The sequence below is a fragment of the Lissotriton vulgaris genome, chromosome 1_1, assembly GCF_964263255.1.
Source record: "Lissotriton vulgaris chromosome 1_1, aLisVul1.2, whole genome shotgun sequence".
In the NCBI taxonomy this organism is placed as follows: Eukaryota; Metazoa; Chordata; class Amphibia; order Caudata; family Salamandridae; genus Lissotriton; species Lissotriton vulgaris.
Genome location: NC_141685.1, coordinates 1,408,907,550 through 1,408,934,223, shown reverse-complemented (window position 1 = coordinate 1,408,934,223; position 26,674 = coordinate 1,408,907,550). Strand labels below are relative to the sequence as shown.

The window sequence follows — 26,674 nt, the reverse complement described above, 5'->3', positions numbered from 1 at the left end:
GAGAGTGTGCGGTGTGCAAGTTAAGTCTCTGACATAGATCAACAAATCGTCAGCGTACAGGGACACCGAATGCACCCCGTCTGCCAGTGGGATACCCCAAGTCGCCCCGGAAACTCGGAGTTGCTCCGCCAGTGGTTCCATCATTAGCGCGAAGATCAGTGGAGACAGGGGGCATCCCTGTCTGGTGCCTCTGCGAATCCGCACTCTATCAGAGAGCAGCCTCCCCGTGCGAATTCGTACCTCAGGTGCTTGGTATAGCAGCTTCACCATTTGAATATATGCATCACCGAGACCAAATTTCTCCAACACCTGCAATAAATAGGGCCACTCCACTGAATCAAATGCCCTTTCCAGGTCAAGTATCACGCAACCCGAGTGGGGCCATCTGGATGCAGCATAGCGTTGGACTCGGAACAGCCGTCGAATGTTATAGGCTGTGCTGCGAGTTGGTACAAAGCCATTCTGGTCTTCATGCACCAGGGAAGGGACTAAGGGTGCCAACCTCTGAGCCAGCGTTGCCACCAGGATTTTATAATCAGTGTTGAGCAGTGCAAGTGGTCTATACGATCCCAGGTCAAGTGCATCCCTGCCCGGCTTCAGTAGAGAGATCACATTAGCTTCATTCAGAGATGGTGAAAGCATGGCATCTTCTATAGCTGCCCCATACATCCGAAGCAATTCGGGAATTAGAATGGTAGAGTAGGCTTTATAAAATTCCGCCGGTAGTCCATCTGGACCCGGTGTTTTGCCATTGGAGAGGGAAAATATGACTGTACGCATCTCTTCCTCCGTAAGCTTCGCTTCTAATTCCTCTTTGTGCATCAGTGGCCGATGGCAGGCGTAATAGTGATAGATACTCCGCTATGTCGTCGTCGTTGACTCGCAAGCGGGAGCAGTACAAAGACTTATAGTGGGTCGTGAACGTTTCGTGTATGGCTTTCTGCATATAAACTTCCGTGCCCCGAGTTGTGCGGATGGAGAGGACCAGGATCGTTTGGGCGTCACAACGTATCAACCAAGAGAGCAGTTTGCCCTGCTTGTCCCCTGCATTGTGAGTACGGGCCGAGTGCGCAGCGTAATTGAGATTCTTCAACCTATCCAGTAGCCGAGCGTGTTCCTCCCTGGCTGTCACCAGCGGCATGTCATCACCTCCCACCGCCTCCTGTTCGCGCTCCATTAGGACAGTCTGAGCTTTCATCAAATCTTTCTCTACCTTCTTGCACAGTCCCGCCTGCATGCCTAGGCAATTACCCCGGGTGACTACTTTGAAGGCTTCCCACTCTACCCGCGGGGAAGATGTGGTATCGCTATCATCCTCAAAATACTGCAAAATGCGCCCCGATAAAGTCTCCTGGTACTGTGCGTCTAGTAAGACGTCCGGCTGAAGTCGCCACGTGGGCACCGGTGGATGTGGGCGTTCCCATTCAAAGTCTAGGGTATGAGGGTTGTGGTCAGAGTGTGTTCGGCCTAGATAGCATGTGTCGGTGACATGTGGTAACAAGTCCCTGGTTAGCATAAACCTATCTAATCGGACATGCAAGGTGTGGGCACCGGAAAAGTATGAGTACATATGCGTTCTAGGATTACGGATCCGCCACGCATCCTGCAAGTCCCATTGTGCTGCCCAGTCTAGGAGCGCCTTTGATGCCCCGCTTGCCGGCGCTGTGATTGCGGGAGGAAGTGATCGATCTAGTGTGGCGTCTAGCACGCTGATGTAGTTCCCCCCCCCATGCCCCCCCCCCCCCCAGCAGAAGTGGTACATCGGACCAGGGTGCTATTGTTGTCGATAATCGTGTTAGAAACCTCCCCAGTTCAGTGTTTGGTGCGTATATGGAGGCCACTACTATCGGCTGCCCATCCAATCTGCCCTGAACAAACACATATCGTCCCTCAGGGTCTATGGTACTGTGTGTTAGTGCAAATGGAACCCCAGGGCGTATCCAAATCAGGGTTCCGCGTGTGAATGCAGAAAAGCCTGTCGCATATAGCTGCCCCCTCCATCTACGACGAAGTGTGAGCACCTCTGCGCCAGTCACATGGGTCTCCTGTAGGAGGGCAATCTGAACCTGGTGACGCCGGAGATAGGAGTATACCTGATACCTGCACGAGGGCGTATGCATCCCACGCACATTCCAGGTACAGAATTTAACCGCAGCCATGGTGTTTTTTTAAGTCGTCATCGCCCCCCACCCGTCCAATCCCCCCGCCCGCCCCAGTCGCTTGCTTATTCAGACACACCCAAATCACATTATATATTTCCCACCCTTTCGCGCCATCTCGGAAGCGCACTGTCGGGTAAAGAAGTATAGGCACTAGTCTCATAAACAGCATAACCATAACCATAATTCCAAGAGGTCGACAACGGAACATGTTGTTGTCCAAACGCTCTAGCGAGCTCAAAGTGTACTTAAGTTCAATGGGGGAGTTGCTGAGTCTATCAGATCTGTGTCGCTAAGTGTTTCATGATACCAGGTGAGGAGTGGTGTCTCCCCACCGCAGGCAGTAGCTGTATGACTGCCAGTTGCCAATGTCAGTGTTCAGTTCCTGGCTTGTCTGTGACTGTCAGGTCAGGATGCCCATCTACAGGAGCCAGTTCCATGCATTCTCAGCAGGCCACTCACCTCTAGGGGTCCGGCCACCCCACTATCTTTGTAACTCTGTTCACCTGCTGCTTGTATGGCTTCTGCCCTCTGCAGTGACCTGGTGCCTTTCCAAGTCCCAGGGTAGGTGACAGAGGCAGACACCTCAGCAATTAAGCGGCTGTGAAAGCTGCAGTGTATGGTGTCCCAGTGGGAATGGTGAATCCGTTGCAAACGTTGAGTTGGAACTTATGGCCGCAGTTAGATGATCAATTCCGCTGTCTGCGGCTTCACATCTGGTACTTCCTCCGATACTTGAGTGTCCGGTAGACCGTAAAGATAGTCGTCGTCGCTTCCCTGGTTATCGGGGCTGGTGCTAGGTGCTGGGCCCGGAGATTGCGAGCCACTTATCTCCGCCACCATGCGGAGGGCTTCCTGTTGTTCACTTTGCATGAGGTCGGGAGTGGGTCCTATCTCCATTTCTGTTTGCGGTGAGTTCGCCGGTGATGGTCTCCTGTGTCTGCGTCGTCGGGTTCCACTATCCCTGCGTGGTTTAGGTGGCATCTCTCTGGGTTCCGTGTCCACTCCAGAGTCCAGCCAGGCCTCGGCTGCTTCTGGTGTGTCGAAGAAGTGTGTCCTATCTTGGGTTGCCACGCGCAGGCGAGCCGGAAATAGCAACGAGTACTTGAAGGCCAGGCGCCTAAGTCTCTGCTTCACTGCCATGAAGGAATGTCGCTGTCGCTGTACTTGAATCGTGTAATCAGGGAAGAACATGATTTTCGCATTGTCTATTCTGATATCCGACAATTTCCTGGCTTCGCGTTATATGGCATCACGGTCGCGGTAGTTCAAAACTTGCAGGAGCATAGGTCTAGGGTTGGATCCTGCAGGCGGAGGGCGGGATGGCACGCGGTGGGCTCTCTCCACTATAAAGTGTTGCGATAAGGTACCTTCCGGTAACAGCTCCCGAAGCCATTTCTCCATGTGCTCCGCCGTTTCCCTTTGTTCCCAGCATTCCGGCAGGCCCACTATGTGCACGTTATTTCTCCTCGCACGTCCTTCCGCATCCTCTGCCCTGTCTCCTAAAAATTCCACTCTGTTCAGAAGGTCACGCACTTGTTTGTCGACCTGCGCAACTTTGGGCGATATATCTGCCACAGTGGTTTCCAGGGTAGCAGTCCTCTCAGCCAGTTTTTTGTGGTCAGCACGGAGGTGCGTCAAATCAATAGCCACACTATCAATCTTAGTCTCTAATGAAGTGCGGGTTAGTTGCATAGACTCCTCTAGTCTCTCCATTGCCGCCAGCATCGCATCAAGTTTGGAGGCAGTGTGATCTGATTCAACCTGCTTCGCCATCTTCCCCTTGTTCTGTGTACCACTGGCTCCCGTTCTCGTTCTGGTCCCTCCTGACATGGGAGACTCAGCAGGATCCTGGGCGCAGCAAGAGTCAGGTGGAGGAACACCGGGGTGTACTGCAAGGGCAATTCCGTTGCTGGGTATCGTTCCGTCGTCCACGTCTGCCCTTTGGGGCCCTGTAGTGCAACTCACCAGGTCTTGGGATGGACCACGTGACGCCCAGTGTGCGCCGGTCACCACCCTTCAGGGCCACCGGTTGTTATAGGAAAAAGTCCAGTGTTTAGGGGCCAATCGCTCGATGTTACAACTATGTAGCACTGTGTAGGGAGTGGATGTACTCCTGCTCAAATGGGGATTCTGTGGGATGACGGAGGAGAGTCCGCGTCCCGCTCCCAAGGTCTCTCACCTCGTCCCCCTCGTAAGACTCCGGCTTACCAGCAACTATAGCGAGGTGAGTGTCACGGTGGCATTTGATCTATGCAGTCCTCTCCTAGTGTGGGCTTCCGAGTGAGAGTGGGATCGACAGGTTTCCCGCCCAGCTGCCAGGGAGAAATGAACAGTTGGTCTTATGAGGAGTGGTGCTATGCAGAGGGCTCAGTGATGTGCCTGCGGTGCACGCTGCTCCAGCTTGGAGGGCCGTGTCCCCAATACTTAATAGTAGGTTCTCTCGCCGCCAGTGGTGCCCGCATATAAGTGGCTGTCCCCAGGTTAAAGGATGCATCTACAGTTGCCTATGCCCGTGGTGTCGATGTGTTTCACAGCCGGTATCAGGGAGGGATCGTGTTGATCGTGTTACAGGTATCTCACCATGTAATGCTCGTTGTTCGGGAACCAGAAGGCCGATTGCATTGTAGGCGGAGTATAGGCGCAGAGCTTTTAGGTCCCAGCGACATTATACCAGCGTGCTCCTCTCAGTACCTCAGCCGCAGGCCCCAGGCGCTCTGTGCCCACAATTCCAGGCTTGCGGGCTCCAGTGGACTCCTCCGTCACCGCCAGCCGCGTTTCTCCTCAGATGGGCGCCGCCATGTTAAAAGTTACTGGGCCCGTTGTGGTGTGGGCCCTTCGCCGTATATCACAAACTAAGTGACCGGAGACTCCCAGGCCGGCGCAGTCGCGAGTGGAGATCAGCGCCGTGCCCCTGGTTAGCTTGCTCCGCATGCACAATCTGGGAGCGCCTCGTTGCAGATTTCCAGTTCCAAGTAGTGCCGGGCAGCAGCCGGGAACGGGCGCATCCCGTCTCTGCGCACCTGCCGTCAGCTGGACCGTTGCCTGCGGTTCTGGCGAGTCGAGGATAGGAAGCGGTGCTGTGTCTCCGGTCCGCCCGTACTGCTGTCTCAAAACAGGGGACGTCTGGTCCCAAGGTCAGATGCGGCCCAGCGCGCGATCCGGATCCCCGGCCTCTGTTACTTGTGGCTGCCGACCAGAAGTGAGCCCAGTCCGGGTGCTTCGGGAGGACTCACGGAGGATTGAAGCGCCGTGTTGTCAAATCGCCTCAAAGTTTCCCAGGGGTTAGATACAAACTACAGGTACCTCCGGTAATAGTCTTGCATCATTTGCATGTGTTTATCCGGATAATTGGCCTGCGGCGGGGGAGCTTCTCACGGAGCTCTACCCTGAGACGTCCGCTCTCATTGCGTGTTCAGCCACGCCCCCTACAGTGCAGTCTGATGCTAATATTCATGAAATGAATAAGGTCAGGAAGTCAGATGTTATATTAATGAGTTTTATAAAGTGGGCACCTACTTAGAGAGTGTCCTGGTGCTAACAGACATAACTGCACCTACAGAGTGTGGCCTTTGCAGATTTTTGAAAGAGCCAGGTCTTTAAGTTTTTCTTGAACCTGGGGAAGATCAGAGGTAGTGCGTAACTCCAAAAGGAGTTTGTTCCATGTAACTGGAACAAGATAGGAGAAGGATCTACCGCCTGTTCCGAGCGACCAGATTTTAGGAACTCTAGCCAATTGTTCCGAAGAAGACCTTAGGGTTCTGGGCGGATTGTGCTCATTAATCCTCTCCCTCAGATTTCCGGTTCCTGAGGCATGGAGAGCTTTGTGTACTAAGACCATGGATTTAAACAAGTTCCTTTTTATTATGGGAAGCCAATGGAAGGCCTTCAGATGAGATGGACATGTGTTCTCAGGGAAAGATTAAGAAGCAGCTGGGCTGCCGAGTTCTGTACCAACCGAAGTCTGCCAAGGAGGTACTCTTGGAGACCTAGGTAGAGAGCATTTTCATAATCCAATTTCGGAGCTTTTAATGATTGCATTACAGTTTTTTTGGGAAACTCCGACTAAAAGGCCAGACATTTTTTCAGCAACCGACCAACCTGGTAGAGAGTTAGTAATGATAAAAGATTTGGATATGGAAAATATTGACATATCTCTCTTTCTGACTTTGGTCTGCCTATAAACTGCGATAACTACAGATAACTAAGTCAAGTTCAATCAAAAGGATACCTGCTGTCCTTGAGTAGGGACACCAGGGTATGCCTGTGTGTTGGGAGCCTAAAGCATTGGTACAAGTCTTGAATTTTCAAGGGTCAATGTAAAGAGTCATTGATGCTTGAGAAGCTTAGCCAAGAATGGGGATAACTTGAAGAATTTGTGTTGACTTTTCGCTTGAGAATTTGAGATGCATATGTCTCTCACTTGAGGATTGTTACAATGTTCCATTGGGTGGAGAAGGTTGCACAGAGAGATTTAGGGCAGAGATTTTAGTTAATGCTATATGAATGTGATAATATTTTGAAATCTCACAGTGATACAAGATAGTTGTGATGAAAATGGGTAGGCAAATTAAAGGTGATAAAATATTTTTTATTCCATTATTTCTGAACACCATAACCAGGTAATGCAATGGTATCCTTAACAACAGTTGGTTCATCTGAAAGTATCTAATCTAATTTTCATAGCAGGCATTAATTTACCAGATATGGTAAACAGTATGTTCTCTGCACTTCTGTAAAATGTGTAACCGGTCTGCTGAACAATGGACATATGCACTCGCTGCAGGATATCATGTACCAGTAAATAAGTATTTGCACGGTCCATTGACATTATTTATTTCCCATTGCTATTTTCTGCTCTCTCCTCATCTCAGCTAATTGATAATTGCCTACATTGGCAGGCAGAACTGGAATAAGTTGCTAATACTTTTGTAGCCCTTCCCCTTGCTCCCCAGCCCCCCCAACTCCCCTGGAAAAGGTGCCCCTCATAGCATTGGCTCCTGCACTTTTCTCTTTGTCAGCAGCTAGCACACAGTTCCTATCTTTTTTTGCAGATGAACAATGTGTTTGACTTTTCATAGTCTTCCTTCTTTTTAAGTGGTGCGTCTTGTTTTTTGGACTAGCCTACAAGGCAGCCACATTTTTGCTTGTATTATTGATTTTTGCATTACCTGCTCATTCTGTTCATGAGTGCTACCAGACAAAAGAATTCCCGACAGCTGCTGGCAAAAAGCTTAAGTTTTGAGTCAGGGGAACTGGTGTCTGATTAATTCAGCTGTCTTCTGTAATGGAATTTATCCAGAGTCACTAAGGAGAGAGGGCTTCTATTACCCTTCAAGATGAGACTGGTACCAGTGGAGGCTCAGTTCTGGGAGTTAAGTAGTATTTGACTACCTTTTTTATTTTTGATCTGTTCTGGAAGGTACGAACAAGTATTACCTCTTGCTCAGATCTCTAACAAACAGATTTGGAGCATCATGGAGTAGATTATGCTCCCAGAGCCAAATCACACAAAAGTGTTGATCGGTCATTGCATAAATCCCTTCCTTTGGAGGTTGAGCTTGACTCCCTCCAGATCTGGTACCAGGACATTGGTGCATGGCTCAAGTGCTTTGGCATTGGAAATTCCTAAAGTAACTATGTGAGATTATTCAGCTTCCATCAAAAAACCGTCTTGCAATTAAAAGAAAATAATCAGCATTGTCAAAGCATATAGGTTCAGCTCTAAAATGCACCAAGACACTTGCACACACATTCCTTGCAATCTGAAAATGGGTTTTCTGAAAAACACATTCCAAGGTGGCCGTTGATATACTTGTGTGCATCGTGACAAAGGTGGCCTTTTTAATTTACTGTTGTAACATGGTGGATAGCCATGTTAGACCGGGAAAACTAAATGCTTAAAAAGTAAAAAAAAACAGGGCAAATGCAAAGTGCAGAAAAGGAGGCAAGTGGCCCTGCAGCACTGTGCAGCTGTGGGATCCTCATATAAAAATAAAAATGATGTAAAGCAGAGAGCAGGATGGGAAAAGGGATAAAAAGAAGTTTGCGGCGCATCGGATGAAGAGGTGAAGAGATCAGGTCGGGTCGGCTAGAAAAAAGAGAAATAGCAGTAGTATAGGTTGTACACTACTTGCCACCATGCATTTTTGACAGGTGGCCACGCCCCCTTGGACACGCCCCTTTAAAAAAATGATATAAAAAAAGTTTGATATAAAAAAAGTTTGATATAAAAAAAGTTTGATATAAAAAAGTTTGATATCAAAAAAAAAGTTTGATATAAAAAAAGTTTGATATAAAAAAATTTGATATAAAAAGTTTGATATAAAAAAAGTTTGATATAAAAAAGTTTGATATAAAAAAAGTTTGATATAAAAAAAGTTTGATATAAAAAAGTTTGATATAAAAAAAGTTTGATATAAAAAAATAAAATAAAATTTCGTATATAAAACGATAAGTTAGATTTTGTGAATTAATGACCGTTAAACGATACGCGTTGAATTTTTTTAAAAAGCGCGTAAAATGACCAAGCATGCCGGCGGGTTGCTAAGAAGCGGTACAAGTTTGAAATACGAGTCAACAAGCTTACCGGGGGCGTGTCTAGCATGTTCACAGAGGATATAAGCCAGCATTCTGAGGACCGTGTGTTAAGAAACCCCAGCTTTTTTCCGCCGAAGAAAACTCGAGCTTTAAGACAACTTTGAGAATGTCTTGCAGTAGCGTGGAACTTGGACCCCTTGGAGAAACTATAACGGCGATGCTGAAGGAGGCCGCAAACGCGGCAGATGCCGCCGTCAAACTCGCGGATAGTGACAAGGAAAATTGCGATCCAACAGCTCCTAAGGCCGAGATGGCGTCGACGCTGCTGAATAAAAAGCCTGAGACAGGCGTTGCCGAGACCGGCGCCAGCGAAAAGGCGGGCGCTCATGTTGGAAAAACACCAAACAATTCCCCCGATGCTACAGACGGCCGAGGAAGACCGGAACCGAGTGAAGAAGACGAGGGTATTTACCTGCAACAGCCGGACCCTGAGGACTCTAGCGACTCTACAGAGATGGATTCCGGAGATGAATCTGTAAACGAGCCAGAGAAGTCAACGGACGCTCAAGAAGAAAAGTGTGAAGCTGGAAAACGAAAAGTAAGTAAGAGAAGCGATTTTTCAGCAAACCTATGGTATGGATCAGTCTTCTTGCTTCTTCTCCACGCCCCCTCATGAAGGCTCGGCAATACAAATCAGCTATTGTATACATCTAAATCTACACCCGAACTACACAACACCTGGCGACCAGCCGTTTGTGGCCTTGGATAACAATTCTGTGTAATCTGTTGTGCTTACTGTGACCATAGTTAAAAGTAATTATCTGGTTAATTGATGGCCATCGTTTATTTTTGAACATGGTTTCAAGGCTTAAAGATAAGGCGCGGAAAAGGCAAGGCAAACAATATTAATAGAACTTCTGCCGAGCACTCGAACAGTGTAATGCAGCTTTAGTTATGCCTGCTTATAACCTTAAAAAACAAGAAAACATGGGCAAGTGTGCTCATTTTCTCATTCTCAGTGATGCAGAAGTATTTCTTTTTTGGATCTCAGACAGAAAAGATGGGGCTTTCGGACCGTTTCATAACAACAAAGCAGTTATAGTTGATGTCATTTTCCTCTGAAGTGGATGTCATTTTGGAAAAAATACCAAAGCAGGTGTTATTACTTTTAAGCATGCAATAATCAGAAAATATCAAGTTGAGGATTCTTCTCCGTATCCCAAGGCTTTTTCTGCTTTTAGGACTAGACGGATGTCTAAGATAAAGCCACAGATACCAGACAAGAAGCAAATGTTTCAGTGGAACCTATCAAATAGTTCTTCATGTGGTACAAATGAAAATTCTCCTAAGAACTTAATGTGACTCCTCTTTGCAATTCAAAAGATCTTGAGGCCTATATTCCTGGTAGGCGGAAGACTGCTGTCCTTTTACTATGATTTGTTGTAAATCACTACAGATCACTTGGTACCTAACATTATTGAGGAATAATATGCAATGAATCTTACTATCCATTTACTTTGTTTTCCAAAAATGAAGAGGTGCTCTCCAGAGCTTCTTTAAGAAATTGAGTACTAAAGGAAATTGAGCTAGTTCTGCAAAATGAAAAAAATCTGATGTTTACTTCAGGAAATTCTGTGTCCAGAAAGATTGTGAGCATCAGTCTGATATTAAATATAGCTTAAATCATTTTGTTTTTATAGCGGACTGCTTCCTCATGATTATGATAGCTGGGATCTATGCACATTGGGAATAACATCTTGATGTTCAAGATGTGTGCTTCATTTTTCTGTTCAAGGAAGAGCATTGTTATCGGTGAAATGGAAGGGTAAAAGGCATCAAGCCACCATGAGCATGCCCCAGGCCTAACAAGCAGCGAATGCCAGCACATGTAATTCAGGCACCAACACCAGCATTGTTGCCCCCAGGGTTCTTAAGCGCCAGTCCCCACAGTTCAAACCCAGCACCTGTTGGGTATTATTTTGTTACAGTTTCGTTATTAACCCTCCTCCACAGTTCAGGAATGCACCATATATGATGCGCACTGTACCTGCATGGCATACGATGCAAAAGAACAACGTAGGCTGCCACTACAGACACATAGCCAAAGCGCGCAGTCTGGCGTTGTGCAAGCTACAGAAGTCTTTAAAATTGAGAAATAATACACTTTACAATTTAAATATCATGCTAGACGCAGCTGGCTGCGAACGACATGAATGCAGTAACACTCCCTATTACTGCTAGCAATCGTAGCATGTTGCAGCATCACGTACTAATGTACACTATGCATGTGTTTAAAATGAAGAAAGACTCCCAGTACGAATAGATGGACCTAAAAGGTTACGCTTAAGTTCAACAGTCGCAAGCGACTGGCCAGGTCTGAAAGCTGAAACGCCTCTTAATGTTGAATTGTTGAAGTATACAACCGCCTTGATTTAACAATAACTTGGTATGTACTGATTTTAACTTTGCTTAAATATGCTTCTACCCTGCTTGTTTGTAATGAAACATAAATTCAATAAAAATATTCAAACAAAAAAAGAAAGAGCATTGTTATTTCCAGAGACTTGGCCAGAAATCCTCATTTAAATCATAGAGGTCTACTCTTCTGCCTACACTCTGCTTCCAGAGGTTCTTTCAGTGATAGTAGCCCATATTTATCTACAGGGTATACATTTCTTACCCTATTTAAATTACTGATTATTCAACACTCAACCACCAATTGCTTGTCAGGAGCACCTTTGTCTAGTTAGCAGCATTCTGTATGATATGAGATGTTTACATCAGCTTGATGTTGTCTCATCTCTCATTACGTCCCAGAGACTTGGTTTATAGGACCTCATCAGCACTCTACTTCCACTTCTAGTGAGCATTATCTTCCTAAATCGGGCAGTGGAACAGTTTTCAAACTTTTGAGAGGTGGCTCGAGAGACTGAAGGGTCTAATGACTTCTTGTATCCATGCAAAAATTGAACCAGTAAGCTGTATGAAGGGAGGTGGCTAAGATTTTCCCTGTGTCTCTTGGAAAAGAGTTTAAACCCTCCTAACATTTTAAAGAATTCCCTAAATGATTTTGTGTATTGCATGTAATTTTTGGCTGGGCAAGTGTTACGGTTCATTCTTGTAAAAGTTCAGAACCTGAAAGAAGTTGTGTGACACATTTTTTATATTGTTTCTCATATTATTCCTCCTCGCCTTACCCAGGTGTAATTTGAGCCAGTAGCCTTCTGCAATATAATATTACTTGGAATGATCCTGATAGTGCAGCCATCCCTTTCAGAGTGGAGCCCCGTTTCCACACACCTGTCTTCTTTCTTCGCGTGAATATTGTATTGGGAGTCAAGGAGCAAGACCCAACATCACAAATCTAAATCGCTCCACCACTTTAAGTTTAGTCAATGATGAGAGTTTCGATAATTTTTCAAAATCTTTATTCTCATTTAAGGGATTAGTAAAAGCTCTTCTGCTTGTTTTGTCTTTATTTCTTTTAGTCCATAAATCAAATACATTTACATAAATTTAATTTAAAAGAATGGTTAAAGTAATACGTCAAATATTGCATTAAGCTTGTTCCATAAAGGAATAAGTCTCTATTTTTAGGATCAAAATCCAAGTTTTAGATTTGTAAACTTATGAAGCACTCAGAATCAAACTGAAAAGACTGAGATCAGAGGAGCATAAAGCTTCAAAACCAAATTAGAACAGCAAGCAGAACTTCCCATCAAGAGTAGTTTATAAGCCTCAGACGAGTCTCAAATCCAAATAAAACAGCATACAGTTGTAGCAGCAATCTGTCAGAGAACAAATGGTAAAGGAGGGGTAAAAAGAGAACATTAGTTGGAGTAGACACGCCATCTTCTGTTCAGCAAGTGAAAAGTGAAAAAGCGTTGCATCTACCTAGGAACATGCACCAATATAAAAGTCAGGAAAACATGTTAAAAACATTGTATCAGGCTTCTTCCTCCATGGACCAATAGGGTGACAGCATTCTTTGGTAAGCAGGTTCAGCTCATCCTTTCCCTTGAAAATACATGCGACTTGGGAAACTTTACTGCAAGGTTAGCTACAGATAGTCTTGCGTAGTTAGTTTCATGAAACATATAGGAATTTCTTGACATCTATGAATAAAATGTTGCTTTTAAAATAATACATGTGTTAAACCGACACCTTCTGCAGTGATGGCAAACATTTCTAAGCATGTCAATTTAGGGTTAAGCTTCTGATTCAAGTTGTGCGCATTTCATTGGGTTTGCTTCTAGTTGAGGAAAACTTGCTTCTCCGTTTTTCTATGGCTTAATGGGGTAACTTTGGCTGCCTATTGCAAATCAGCACATTTCAAATGCATGTCATTTTAACATTACGTTTTTCATTTATCTGTGCACATTCAGCCACTAAGCTAATTCATTTTCATATTAATTCATATACTTTCTCAATCCCGCCTTGGTGTAGATCTCCTCCACCAGGAAAATGTGCAAGCCTAAATGACATTCATTTGAAGAGCCCAGTTATTTTTCACAAGGGCAAAGGTTGTCCTTCGAAGTGTTCCTTCTGTCATCTTGAAGGTATTAACTTAATTCCATCAAATAATTAGACTAGCCCAAATTTTGTGAAGGCTGAACTAACTTATAAACCACTGAAATAAATCACTAACTTAAACCAACTACATAGCTCTAGAACTTTGAACTTTTTCCTGGAAAGACAAAGCCCTTTAGAGTTTCTGTAACTAAGGTTACATTTTTGGTAACTAAGGTCTTGATTCAGAATTATCAGGTAAATTCCAATCCCTGCGGAATTCCGGTTAGTGTGTTTATTATCATACTCTTCTACACTTTTCACCTTCCAGATTTGACCAACAAAAACTTGCAACATTTATATGTGGAAATGAATGGAAAAAAGTTGAGACATGCAAACTTCAGTGCAGTAAACACCAATTATGCATGCTATGCCTCATTCCTTCCTGGAAAACCTGTAATAGAGGTTTTTACCACACCCTGGTATGATATAACCCCCCCCTACCACCCAATACACAGAATTTTGACTAAGTTGTCAGACTCCTGAAGTACTCTTGCCAGGAGACAATTCAAAGTTTACCACAGTAGAAGAGTTCAAGCTCTTTAGAGACTTTATGCTCGTTCAGTTTGAGCATGCGCTGCTTGGTGGCCTCCCAATGGCATATCTCTGTTGCAGACAGGGTAGGACAGCAACATGGCCTATCCGCATACTTTTGCAAGCATTACGCTCTGGACTGTTCTTAGAACATATATACCACCTTGCCATGCAGTTCTCTGCAGATTATTAGTGTGAAGCTTGACCTACCTCCTTGAAGCAGTAAAGGGGTTGAAATCATATTTTTTACCTGTTGGTTGTGAAGCAGTGGAGAGTACGGAAAAGGTACCTTAATGCTGATTTTCACATTCTTGCCGATGCTCCTTTACAATCCATGCTGAGCAGACCCCTCAGTTAGCATAAGCTAGGCTACAACCTTGCATGCTGGAAAAACGAAAAATGTGCGAGCTGGCTTTGGGTATTGGTGACCCACACGTAAGGTGTGAGGCACATTTAAGAGGCATGGCGCTGGCAATCTGAATGCTCTGAAAATGTTTTAAAAGAGCGTCTTAGAACTTTGTTTGATCCAGACTGCTGGCACAGGCAGTACACAGATAATTGTTTTAAGACCTCATCAAAGACGAGAATAGCGAAATTGCCGAGAATGTCATTTCCCAGTTTCATCCTACTTTCTATCCTGCAGGCTGCTGTATATAATGAACGGATTGGTAGTCAGTCGTCTTATGTTAAATGTATTATGTTCTTGAGAAATGTTATCAGTTACTGTTCATTTTCTTTTCTGTTGAGGTTATTTTCCTTTTAAGAATGACAAGGCTCATAAATATGATCTGTAGTGAACAGATGCTTGTTTGTTATGAATAAACTGCAATTGTAAGGCTCGCTGTGCATCTATGAACTCTGTGGGGTGCCTCCCGAATGAATATTAATGCTCATTTTTCTTCCCAGGCTGCTTGCGACTTGCTACGTAGAATAATACGTATCTTGTATCTCAGCAAGAGACTTCAAGGACAGCTTCAAGGTGGGAGCCGAGAGATAACGAAGGCTGCTCAAAGTCTCAACGAGCTTGGTAAATTCACTGCTCCATAATCATGTATTCTGTATTTAGTGTGTGACTGGTACTCTGTTCCATTAGGAACACCTTAGCTCTGCATCGACCGTGTGGCTCAGTGGACGCCGTTTATTATATTGATGCTTGCAATTTTCTTTGCATTTATGTTTGCCATTCTGTCAATAAGTGTTATGAATTTGGCAGGGTGACCAAGTTTGTTCCAAATTCTCTTTATTATTAATTTCATTCGATGTTCTTATCCGAAATGTAGGACAACATTTAATTCATTGTGTAAAAATTAGTACTATGGGCTCATAACATTTACAAATAAGTAAAATAAAATTAAAGAGGCTAGGTCAGGAAAAGAGTTTTTGAGAGTTAGTGAATTTTGAGACAGACTTCAAGGATGGGGAATCAGAGGGCATGGTATACAGAAGATCAGGAGCTTTCTAATTTAGAAGCATGGAGGGAATACACAATGCAAGGTGGGTGAAGAGATGTTAACAGCCCAAGAGAAACAGGCACGATTTAGAGTGTTGGCTTAGACGGGAGCTAAAAAGCTGCAGTGTTCTGTATGCATTTATTTATTTATTTTGAAAGTTTTATATAGCGCGACAAGATCTTCGCAGATATCAGAGCGCTTTACATAGAGGGGTACATGATGGAGCATAGTTATACAGATACATCAATAGATCAAACAGTACAAATAGGTGGCTGCAAAGCCAATCATGTGAGCAATAGGGCAACTCATACAAATAAGCGAAGGGGTCAAACATGTAGTACAAATCAGTGCAGAGTATAAACAGAGTTCGAGATAATAGTTCAAGTGTATTTAGCCATGAGGATAGCTTTTACTTCTTTTTTGAAGAGTGTAGTGGAAAAGAGAAGCCTGGTTTCGGGCATATATATACGTAATATAGAATAAAAGACATCGGAACTAAAACAAAATACGGGGCAACCAAGATGAGCCAGATAAGGAGTCAGATACGCATTATAAAGACCAAAATTTATAAAGAGAGGAGTACAAAATAGTTGAAAAAGGATGGAGAATATTAGCAGAAAGTGTAAAGTGTTGTGACGCACGATGGGTTAAAAGAGAAAAAGGGTCTGTTAAGGGGGTTTATTGGAAAAGAAATTGAACAAAGATTAGTTTCTTTGATTGTAAACAAGTGGATTCAATGAAACTGGAGATAAAGAATGTCAGCATTGCCAACTGGAGTTGGATAAGACCACCAAGACCGCAGAAAGCAGACTGGGTTCAGGTAGAACGCATGGGTTGTGATGTAGAAGAGAAAAGATTTATGTAATTAAATGTAATAAATGAGTATCAATCTTGGTGGATGAAATCTGAAAATGAAGCAAATGAAAGACCGATTTGGCTGTTCTCAGTATAAAAATTAAAGTGAAGCAAATCATGCAATGATTGAAGTGAGTGGAGTGGTAGTATATGTAGAAAAAAACATCTGGCCAGAAACGGACTCTTATGGGAGTGCATAGAGCATTCTTATAGGAACAGAATTAGTAACTTTCCATGATGCAGAAAAGCAGTGTGTGGAAAGATGATCAACCCCACCTCAAAACAGTGCCGGAAATCTCAAGAGACAAAATTGAACAAGTAGAGTGATCATCAGTGTCAAAATCCAAGGATAAATTGATTAATTGAGGACATGTTAGCTGCTAGATGAGCATGCCAGGCTCGGTGTTAGTGATTTGAGACTTAGAAGAGGTGCGTTTTTTGGTTTGGCCTGGACAGAAATCCGATCGAAGAGCCACATGAACATTGTTGTAGATAAAATTCAAAACATTTTTACCTTATTTTTATTTTATACATTTTTTTGTCATGCCAGTTGACCAGAAAGGTGTCAGTGCACTTTAAAACTAAAGCAAACTCTGGAGGTGGCAGTTTGGGGTTAGATTAAAACAGATTGCGTGGATTTAGTGCGCCAATTTAACACTTAAATATATTTGTAAGGCAAAATACCTGGTATTAAAGATGAAGATAAAAGTATGGTAATTTTTTTTTAGATTTGTAAAAGAGAGGAAGAAGGTCAAAGAGAAAGTAGATTGCAGGATAAAAGGAAAATAAATTAAGTGCATATTGCAAGAGAAGGCAATGACTTGGTTGAACAGGAGGGAAGAAACAGTTCAATAGGTCTAAGAGCTGGTAGATTCACAGTTACAAGTTTATCTCATAGACAGTGAATAAATGTAAACCGCTCCAGAAAGTAAAATACAGACCTCTTAAGAGATCCTGGTTGAATAGCACACAAGATGGAATAAAAACAGAGCTAAAAAATGTAAACCAGCTAATACAGAATTCATGACACCAAGTCTGTAATCCGCTTCAAGCATGAGCATACCACTCACCATAGAGCAATCTGTGAAACCTACAAGTAGTAGTTTACAGTAAATTAATAGACACCAATCACTGCCTAAGTGACCTCTTAAAGGTAGCACAAAGGTTAATTCTCAGCCTAATCAAAGCAGTTTCAGCCTTTGACTCTTTTTCTATTTGTTTACAGTCCGAGTTAAAAAGTATTAAAACAGGCATTGCCATTACCCTTGACTATACACCATGGCTCACCTTCAGTAGTACACATCTCTTTCCTTTTCATCCCAGCCAATCCTACAGAAATTCTTCTACTATTATAAGCCGCAGACCCAGTTATGCCCTAGTTCGGTCATGATCAGCTGTCTTTGCACCTGCAGAAACCACTGGCTAACCATATTATGGCCTTAATAAAATGTTCCCTCAAGATAGGAGTCATCTCAGTGGCTACAAAATATTCCTTGGTGTACCAACACATTACCATAGATACAGCAGATCCAAACCGTTGTGACTAACTTAAGTACTTGGTCTCTCATGGATCCCTAAAATGCTACACTGCTAGATTAAGGATTTCATACAAGTTATGTAACCAAAACTACCCTAATCATGTATGAAATAGCATTCTACAACTAAAGCCCAGCAATCCCTCAGATTTCTGATTCTATTAGATATGTTGGTCACATTCAATACTGCGGATCATAAAATGCTCCTCTGCTGCCTTCATCCAACCCGGTAACATGGGGAAGCACATTTGTAATGTACAAAGAATAGGTTTCAGATAGTCTTATTATAGTACACTAAGACTCTGGATGTCCTAAGAACTAGGTAATAATGGAAAAAGTCCAAGCTAAAGAAGGAATTTTATGGTCGAAAAAGCAGCACAGATTACAGAAATGTCAGAGGTAACACAGGTCACAGAATAAACAAGAACATATAATTGCAGCGAATAGGTAATTAGGTCGAAGCACATTTATTGCGCACAAAGCATAACATCGAAAAGACTCACATTGGTTGAGTAACAAAAATGGGAAGGTATAACAGTTCTTCAAGCAAGAAGCAAAATTTCTTGGTGCCTGTTGGGAGTAGTTCATTTTTAAATCAGAGTTTGTGTTTCCGAGTTAGATCCAGTGTTCGGATGCTTGTGATTTTTTATTTTTAAAGACCTTTATTGTACAGTTTGTAAATGACACAGCATATAGCCAACAACCTCCTTGGGCCGGCTGCGTTGAGTATGGTGTCTGTATAACGGTATCGGGATAACACAGCCATTTAGCCGTCAACCCTGGGGTCCGGCGGCGGGATATAGTAAAACTTGTACACATCATGCATTTCATATCACAGAAAGTATACAGGTCTATGGCTTTTATGTTTTTATGTGTTGATGTTACTTAGGTATCGCATACATGTTATCAGCAGTCCTTAATCGTAGACATCTGTGGGTAGTAGCCATGGCAATAATAAACAGCAAAAACGGGAATATGAAAATCATACATCAGTCGTATTCGACACATTGTTATAGCGAATAGTTAGGTTAATGGTGAGTTGCACCAAGACAAAGGAGTAGGTGCATGTATTGATGTTACGTTCAGATGCTTGTGATGATGTGAAACAACACTTCTGAATCTGGCCATGCTGGTTGATGTTCTTCCCTGCAATTAAATCACTTCTCCTTTGAAAACTTACTATGTCAACTGCCCAGTCCTCAATATCTTCTGTGGTGTTGTGTGGTATTTTTACTGAACCAGTAGACGTCTGCAACCTGTGAAGATAAATGTTGAAGTTCTGTACCGGTAAACTGACATTCAGCATTGGTTTTTACAATAGCCTCTCGTCCTGACTCCTTGAGGTCAGCAACTCCTTGTTAAGAGAGCAATTTGTCAGTGCTGTCTTCCTTCACTGCTGCATGCCTGGTTTCCCTTCACTTCGTTTGGTACAGAATTAGTTTACTGATGGCTGATAGGTATTATATAGATTTAGCTGTTGAGCGAGAAATATTGTTATATTTTAACCAATGCAAATTTAAAATGAGACATGGTCCAAAGAAGAACGAATCAGCCTAGCCTTGTAATTACTAATGCAATATGGATTTTTTGCTAATTGTAAAATTTCTTGTTTTGTTTAATTGGTTAGCCAAGGTCTCTTACCAGCTCTTGTCCCCCAGGCATACTCCTCCTCCAACCACCTTCCTATTTCCTACTAGCTTTCCCTCTCGTCCAAACAAGTCAAAGGCAGTGAGGCTTCAGTTACCTGCTTGTGTTTTAAGTGGGAAGAGCAGTCTAAGTCGGAGCGATGTTCCCTTTTCATTTGCAGTCTCAGTGGATCTGCAGCTGTGCTACGTCTGACTGCAATGCAGTGGCCTGGAGGGGAGGGAGAAGGAAAGGAACAGGTGTAGTTAGGGAGGGAAGAGAAGGAAAGGAGCAGGTGTAGTTAGGGAGGGAAGAGAAGGAAAGGAACAGGTGTAGTTGGGGAGGGAAGAGAAGGAAAGGAACAGGTATAGTTGGGGAGGGAAGACAAGGAAAGGAGCAGGTGTAGTTGGGGGGGGGAGACAAGGAAAGGAGCAGGTGTAGTTAGGGAGGGAAGACAAGGAAAGGAGCAGGTGTAGTTGGGGAGGGAAGAGAAGGAAAGGAGCAGGTGTAGTTGGGGGGAAGAGAAGGAAAGGAACAGGTGTAGTTAGGGAGGGAAGACAAGGAAAGGAGCAGGTGTAGTTAGGGAGGGAAGAGAAGGAAAGGAGCAGGTGTAGTTAGGGAGGGAAGACAAGGAAAGGAGCAGGTGTAGTTAGGGAGGGAAGACAAGGAAAGGAGCAGGTGTAGTTAGATAGGGAAGAGAAGGAAAGGAGCAGATGTAGTTGGGGAGGGAAGAGAAGGAAAGGAGCAGCTGTAGTTGGGGAGGGAAGAGAAGGAAAGGAGCAGGTGTAGTTGGGGAGGGAAGAGAAGGAAAGGAGCAGCTGTAGTTAGGGAGGGAAGAGAAGGAAATGAGCAGGTGTAGTTAGGGAGGGAAGACAAGGAAAGGAGCAGGTTTAGTTAGGCAGGGAAGACCAGGAAAGGAGCAGGTGTAGTTAGGGAGGGGAGAGAAGGAAAGGAGCAGATGTAGTTAGGGAGGGAAGACCAGGAAAGGAGCAGGTGTAGTTAGGGAGGGAAGAGAAGGAAATGAGCAGGTGTAGTTAGGGAGGGAAGACAAGGAAAGGAGCAGGTGTAGTTAGGGAGGGAAGAGAAGGAAATGAGCAGGTGTAGTTAGGGAGGGAAGAGAAGGAAAGGAGCAGGTGTAGTTAGGGAGGGAAGAGAAGGAAAGGAGCAGGTGTAGTTAGGGAGGGAAGACCAGGAAAGGAGCAGGTGTAGTTAGGGAGGGAAGAGAAGGAAATGAGCAGGTGTAGTTAGGGAGGGAAGACAAGGAAAGGAGCAGGTGTTGTAAGGGAGGGAAGAGAAGGAAAGGAGCAGGTGTAGTTGGGGAGGGAAGAGAAGGAAAGGAACAGGTGTAGTTGGGGAGGGAAGAGAAGGAAAGGAGCAGGTGTAGTTGGGGATGGAAGAGAAGGAAAGGAGCAGGTGTAGTTAGGGAGGGAAGAGAAGGAAAGGAGCAGGTGTAGTTAGGGAGGGAAGACAAGGAAAGGAGCAGGTGTAGTTAGGGAGGGAAGAGAAGGAAAGGAACAGGTGTAGTTGGGGAGGGAAGAGAAGGAAAGGAGCAGGTGTAGTTGGGGAGGGAAGAGAAGGAAAGGAGCAGGTGTAGTTGGGGAGGAAAGAGAAGGAAAGGAGCAGGTGTAGTTGGTGTAGTTGGGGAGGGAAGAGAAGGAAAGGAGCAGGTGTAGTTGGGGAGGGAAGAGAAGGAAAGGAGCAGGTGTAGTTGGGGAGGGAAGAGAAGGAAATGAGCAGGTGTAGTTAGGGAGGGAAGACAAGGAAAGGAGCAGGTGTAGTTAGGGAGGGAAGAGAAGGAAAGGAGCAGGTGTAGTTAGGGAGGGAAGAGAAGGAAATGAGCAGGTGTAGTTAGGGAGGGAAGACCAGGAAAGGAGCAGGTGTAGTTAGGGAGGGGAGAGAAGGAAAGGAGCAGATGTAGTTAGGGAGGGAAGACCAGGAAAGGAGCAGGTGTAGTTAGGGAGGGAAGAGAAGGAAATGAGCAGGTGTAGTTAGGGAGGGAAGAGAAGGAAAGGAACAGGTGTAGTTGAGGAGGGAGGTGAAGAAAAGGAGCAGGTGTAGTTGGGGAGGGAAGAGAAGGAAAGGAGCAGGTGTAGTTAGTGAGGGAAGAGAAGGAAAGGAGCAGGTGTAGTTGGGGAGGGAAGAGAAGGAAAGGAGCAGGTGTAGTTGGGGAGGGAAGAGAAGGAAATGAGCAGGTGTAGTTAGGGAGGGAAGACAAGGAAAGGAGCAGGTGTAGTTAGGCAGGGACGACCAGGAAAGGAGCAGGTGTAGTTAGGGAGGGGAGAGAAGGAAAGGAGCAGATGTAGTTAGGGAGGGAAGACCAGGAAAGGAGCAGGTGTAGTTAGGGAGGGAAGAGAAGGAAATGAGCAGGTGTAGTTAGGGAGGGAAGACAAGGAAAGGAGCAGGTGTAGTTAGGGAGGGAAGAGAAGGAAATGAGCAGGTGTAGTTAGGGAGGGAAGAGAAGGAAAGGAGCAGGTGTAGTTAGGGAGGGAAGAGAAGGAAAGGAGCAGGTGTAGTTAGGGAGGGAAGACCAGGAAAGGAGCAGGTGTAGTTAGGGAGGGAAGAGAAGGAAATGAGCAGGTGTAGTTAGGGAGGGAAGACAAGGAAAGGAGCAGGTGTTGTAAGGGAGGGAAGAGAAGGAAAGGAGCAGGTGTAGTTGGGGAGGGAAGAGAAGGAAAGGAGCAGGTGTAGTTGGGGAGGGAAGAGAAGGAAAGGAGCAGGTGTAGTTGGGGATGGAAGAGAAGGAAAGGAGCAGGTGTAGTTAGGGAGGGAAGAGAAGGAAAGGAGCAGGTGTAGTTAGGGAGGGAAGACAAGGAAAGGAGCAGGTGTAGTTAGGGAGGGAAGAGAAGGAAAGGAACAGGTGTAGTTGGGGAGGGAAGAGAAGGAAAGGAGCAGGTGTAGTTGGGGAGGGAAGAGAAGGAAAGGAGCAGGTGTAGTTGGGGAGGAAAGAGAAGGAAAGGAGCAGGTGTAGTTGGTGTAGTTGGGGAGGGAAGAGAAGGAAAGGAGCAGGTGTAGTTAGGGAGGGAAGAGAAGAAAAGGAGCAGGTGTAGTTGGGGAGGGAAGAGAAGGAAATGAGCAGGTGTAGTTAGGAAGGGAAGACAAGGAAAGGAGCAGGTGTAGTTAGGGAGGGAAGAGAAGGAAAGGAGCAGGTGTAGTTAGGGAGGGAAGAGAAGGAAATGAGCAGGTGTAGTTAGGGAGGGAAGACCAGGAAAGGAGCAGGTGTAGTTAGGGAGGGGAGAGAAGGAAAGGAGCAGATGTAGTTAGGGAGGGAAGACCAGGAAAGGAGCAGGTGTAGTTAGGGAGGGAAGAGAAGGAAATGAGCAGGTGTAGTTAGGGAGGGAAGAGAAGGAAAGGAACAGGTGTAGTTGAGGAGGGAAGTGAAGGAAAGGAGCAGGTGTAGTTGGGGAGGGAAGAGAAGGAAAGGAGCAGGTGTAGTTAGTGAGGGAAGAGAAGGAAAGGAGCAGGTGTAGTTGGGGAGGGAAGAGAAGGAAAGGAGCAGGTGTAGTTGGGGAGGGAAGAGAAGGAAAGGAGCAGGTGTAGTTGGGGAGGGAAGAGAAGGAAAGGAGCAGGTGTAGTTAGTGAGGGAAGAGAAGGAAAGGAGCAGGTGTAGTTAAGGAGGGAGAAGGATGCTATATGCTGGTTGAGCGACAGATGGGTACAAAGGCTGAGAGAGCATAGGGGCATGCAGCACCCTTGCTCTGAACCCCTCACAGGATCGAAGAGACAACAAGCATGTAAGTAAACACTGGGCCCTGTTTGCTGAAAATGTTCATAGTGGAAGTACTAATCAAATAAGATGGATTGTTCTTTGAAAATAAAAATAAGTAGCAACTCTTATGTAACACATTTTAAAGAAAGGCCTAAATTACAGAAACTTGTCTTTAGCTGAGCTCAGTGGTCCATTTCCAGAGAATGCCAGGAATTGGGATTAGTCTGTAAATTAGCTGCAATTTCATATAGAGCCGGAGTACTTTTTGAGTAACTACTTAATTTAGTGTGCATTCCGATATAAAGGGATAAATCAAATATGGTAATAGTGTTTTACTATCAGAGGAGTGTTCAATAATTGTGTCAACAATTGCCTGTTGGATTATTCTCTACATTGTTCAGGTAGACTTGTCTGTACTTTTATTGAGGATGGCTTTTGTTGGCAGATTAAGTATATTGCACGATTTGTTTTTGTTTTTTTCCGCACTGTTATAACGATGTTAAATATGATATTGAAGTCCGGTTTGGGTTTCCCCTAGGAGCTATTTTATCAAGCTCACGGCTTTTGTTCATGCTGTTGGGTGAACATTTCTAGTCATACTTGATGTGATTGCTCTGAGACCCAAATGTGCTTATTTTAGGCTAGAGTTACATTCCTGCAAATATGTCATGACTTTATCGGTACACAAATGAAATAATTCAGCGCAAGACCGGCTTGTAAGGGCGGCTTTCCATGCCCTGGATCATACCAACCCAAAGTTTAACACCATAACCTAAACCAAGGGTCTTCAACCTTTTTTGTAATAAGAACTACTTATGTTTAGTGAAAATCATTCCGAGCTATACTTATTTTTTTGATTTTGTAATATTGACCACATCAGACAAGATTACATTAAAGTCCACCCTCTGCAGAATTACCACCAGTGATAACCTCAGCACACGGGTGCCACAAACCATTTAGAAAAGGATTGGTCAACTTAGAATTCTTTACATGGGCACTACGTAAGTCATAGCTGCAGCATCCCTGACAATAAGGTAACAAGATTAGTAAGGGGAGCTACTTACAGGTAACTGAAGAGCTACCAGTGGCTCACAAGCTATTTGTTGGAGAAGCCTGACTAACCAAGTCTGATTTTTGTGAAAATTGTGTATATCTTTCGAATTGTGTTGAAGTTATTGGGAAGAACCAGAGTCATGGCAATTCACACTAGCAAAAGAGATTGCCTTGTTTAGGCTGCTAGCTCCAGTGACAGTATTTATAGTAGGAGAACCTACAGCCTGTTATAACCAGAGATTGAGAAAATGAACAAGCATTGGCATAGCCAATAGGTCTCGCCTTTGGGACCTTATAAGTGTTTAGTCCAGCAACTGTTGATGTTGTTGCACCAACAATATTGTGCTGAATAACTAAACACTTATAAGGTACCAAAGGCGAGACCTATTGGCTATGCCTATGTTTTTTTTGCAGTTTTATATATTGTACCCGAAGGTGTTAGGGCGTTTTACATGAGCACCAGATGCATTGTTGCTTAAGAAAAAGGGCATGACGTACAACAGCATGTCCTTAACGCAGTCATTTACTGTTGGAGAGTGGCATTTTAAAGCTGTACAGCGGGACGCCAGCAAGCAAAACCGAGCAGGAAAGTCAATAAAAAGAGCCCTTCCCACTCCTTCCGACCACATGAAGGGAGCCACATGTGTCCGAATAACAGGAAACCCAGGCCTGCAGCTTCATCGGCTTTGGGAAGAGTGTCACTTTTCAGACAACGGCACAGAACATGCCACAGTAATTGCTTTGAAATTAAAGACGGACATAAGTAGTATGCGCTGACTTGGAGCATGGTTCGAGGAGCTGAGAAAAGAAGGGCGGCACGGCTCCCTGGAGTAAAATGCAATTTGTAAAGCTTGATTACACAGGCAGCTGCAGAAAATGCACTTAATTAATGAGTGCAATAGATGCACTCACGAGTACACCACCATCCTCGCCACAGCTGTACTGCACCCTTGCCGCTTGCAGACAGTGTGGTTAACAATGAACCTGGCACAGCCTAACTGTATCGATATCCGTGGTGCAGACATGCAGCAACCACCCGGGCACTGTACTGTTGTATGCAAGTGAACATGCCAACACTAGCCATTCGCACAATAGCTCTAGGCTTGCGGGTACAGACTGCAGACACCCACCAGCCAATCTGGCACCAATGCATCTGTGTCAACGGTGGAACAATTCACATTAGGTACCAAGTCTAGTGGAATGCTGTCAGACTTGAGTTCAGGCACCAAAGTTGCAAAGAGTGTCATATTAAAGATCGAAAACATTGTACAGTGCACCGCGCAGACACTACCAGTAGAACAAGGCAGTCAGTTGTGTCAGTTTGATTGTGGCTGCTCTTGTCCGCAATCAGGAGTACACAAGGATTCTAGCCCAAACAGTAGATCAGCTGTTGCAGGGGAGTAGAGACGGTGGCCTGGCAGTTTTTTTTCATTAAGGAGAAAGCCTATCTGCAATGGCGTTTTGCATTGCGCTTTTACTTAAACAATCTGTCGCCATTGCAGAAAGGCTTACCTTATAGTTCGAACACATGAAAATATAAAGTAAAACATTATCAAGACTTGGGGGTGTGTTCTCCTCTAAAACATTTGATGGGACAAGATATTTAAAATAGTGCACTTAATTTATTGGAATTACAGAACGTGTCAGTAGTGTACTGCGATAAATGATTTAGGGGAGAGGGTCACGACAATTGCTAAAAACGGACGGTGGTTCTTTGCAGGTACTGAGCAAGGTCCAAGGGGTGATATTAAAGGCAAATGGAAAGAATACATTGGGATTTGATGTTTACCAAGTGATTGCGACTGGGAGTTGTGTGCGCGCGCGCACTCGCGCCAAAAGGAAATAAAAACAAGCGCTCTAAAAGAAAAAAAAAGTTATCGCGAGCAAGAAGTTGTGTGCGCACGTGCAAAAAGAAAATACAAGCACGAAAGTGAAAGCTCATTGAGGCACGCAAGGCTTAATGAGCCCGAAAAAGTTAAAGCGATCGCGCTGGAAGGGAGGCAGATGGTGGCTGCAAGTGTGTATGCTCGCGTGAACGCAACCGCTAGGCCACCAGGCAGCACTTTGAAAACCCCGATACTAAATGTCTCGGAGTAGCGCATGTGCTGGCTCAGCAAGACCTAAAAAAGGCTACAGCCAAAGTTATGTATAGAATAAGTGATTCAAGTGTATTTTCAAGTGGGCCAAAACAATGGCAGATTTTCAAAATAACCACTGACTGTAAATTTGTTGCTCATTGTGTTTAAATGTATGTGAATTACCTGAAGAATGTTTTCAATAATCCACGCATCCTGTCTCTGCAATGGAGGGATGTATGCAAAAATTAAGTATGCCATAGTGAAAAATACGAGAGATCAAATTCAAAAATTCATAACAGCAAATTTATACTGAGTTTAGGATCATGAGAACCACATTGAAGAATGGCATGATGAAGAAAATATGGCTTATCCATTATTCTGAGCTTAAGTCTTAGCCTAACCAGTAAAATACAGGAAATGTCATATTTTGAATGGCTGTATATTTCCTCTGACTGGATGTACTGGCAAATTTGAATCTTGGCGGCTACTAAACTTCTTTTGGTGCTTGTGCTCTTTCCATTAAATATATCGTAATTGTGTAATTCTCATTGGAATATCTGAATCTGAATAT

At 44.3% G+C, this 26,674-nt stretch overlaps 1 protein-coding gene across 1 annotated transcript in view; it reads left to right on the top strand.

Moving 5' to 3' along the window:
* Positions 1-26,674, top strand: part of COG5 (component of oligomeric golgi complex 5) — a 1,241,975-nt gene that overhangs the window by 227,745 nt on the left and 987,556 nt on the right. Inside the window, exon 6 of the mRNA XM_086929720.1 lies at positions 14,709-14,829. Within this exon, the coding sequence (XP_086785846.1) occupies positions 14,709-14,829 (121 nt within the window). The remainder of the gene's footprint in view (positions 1-14,708; positions 14,830-26,674) is intronic.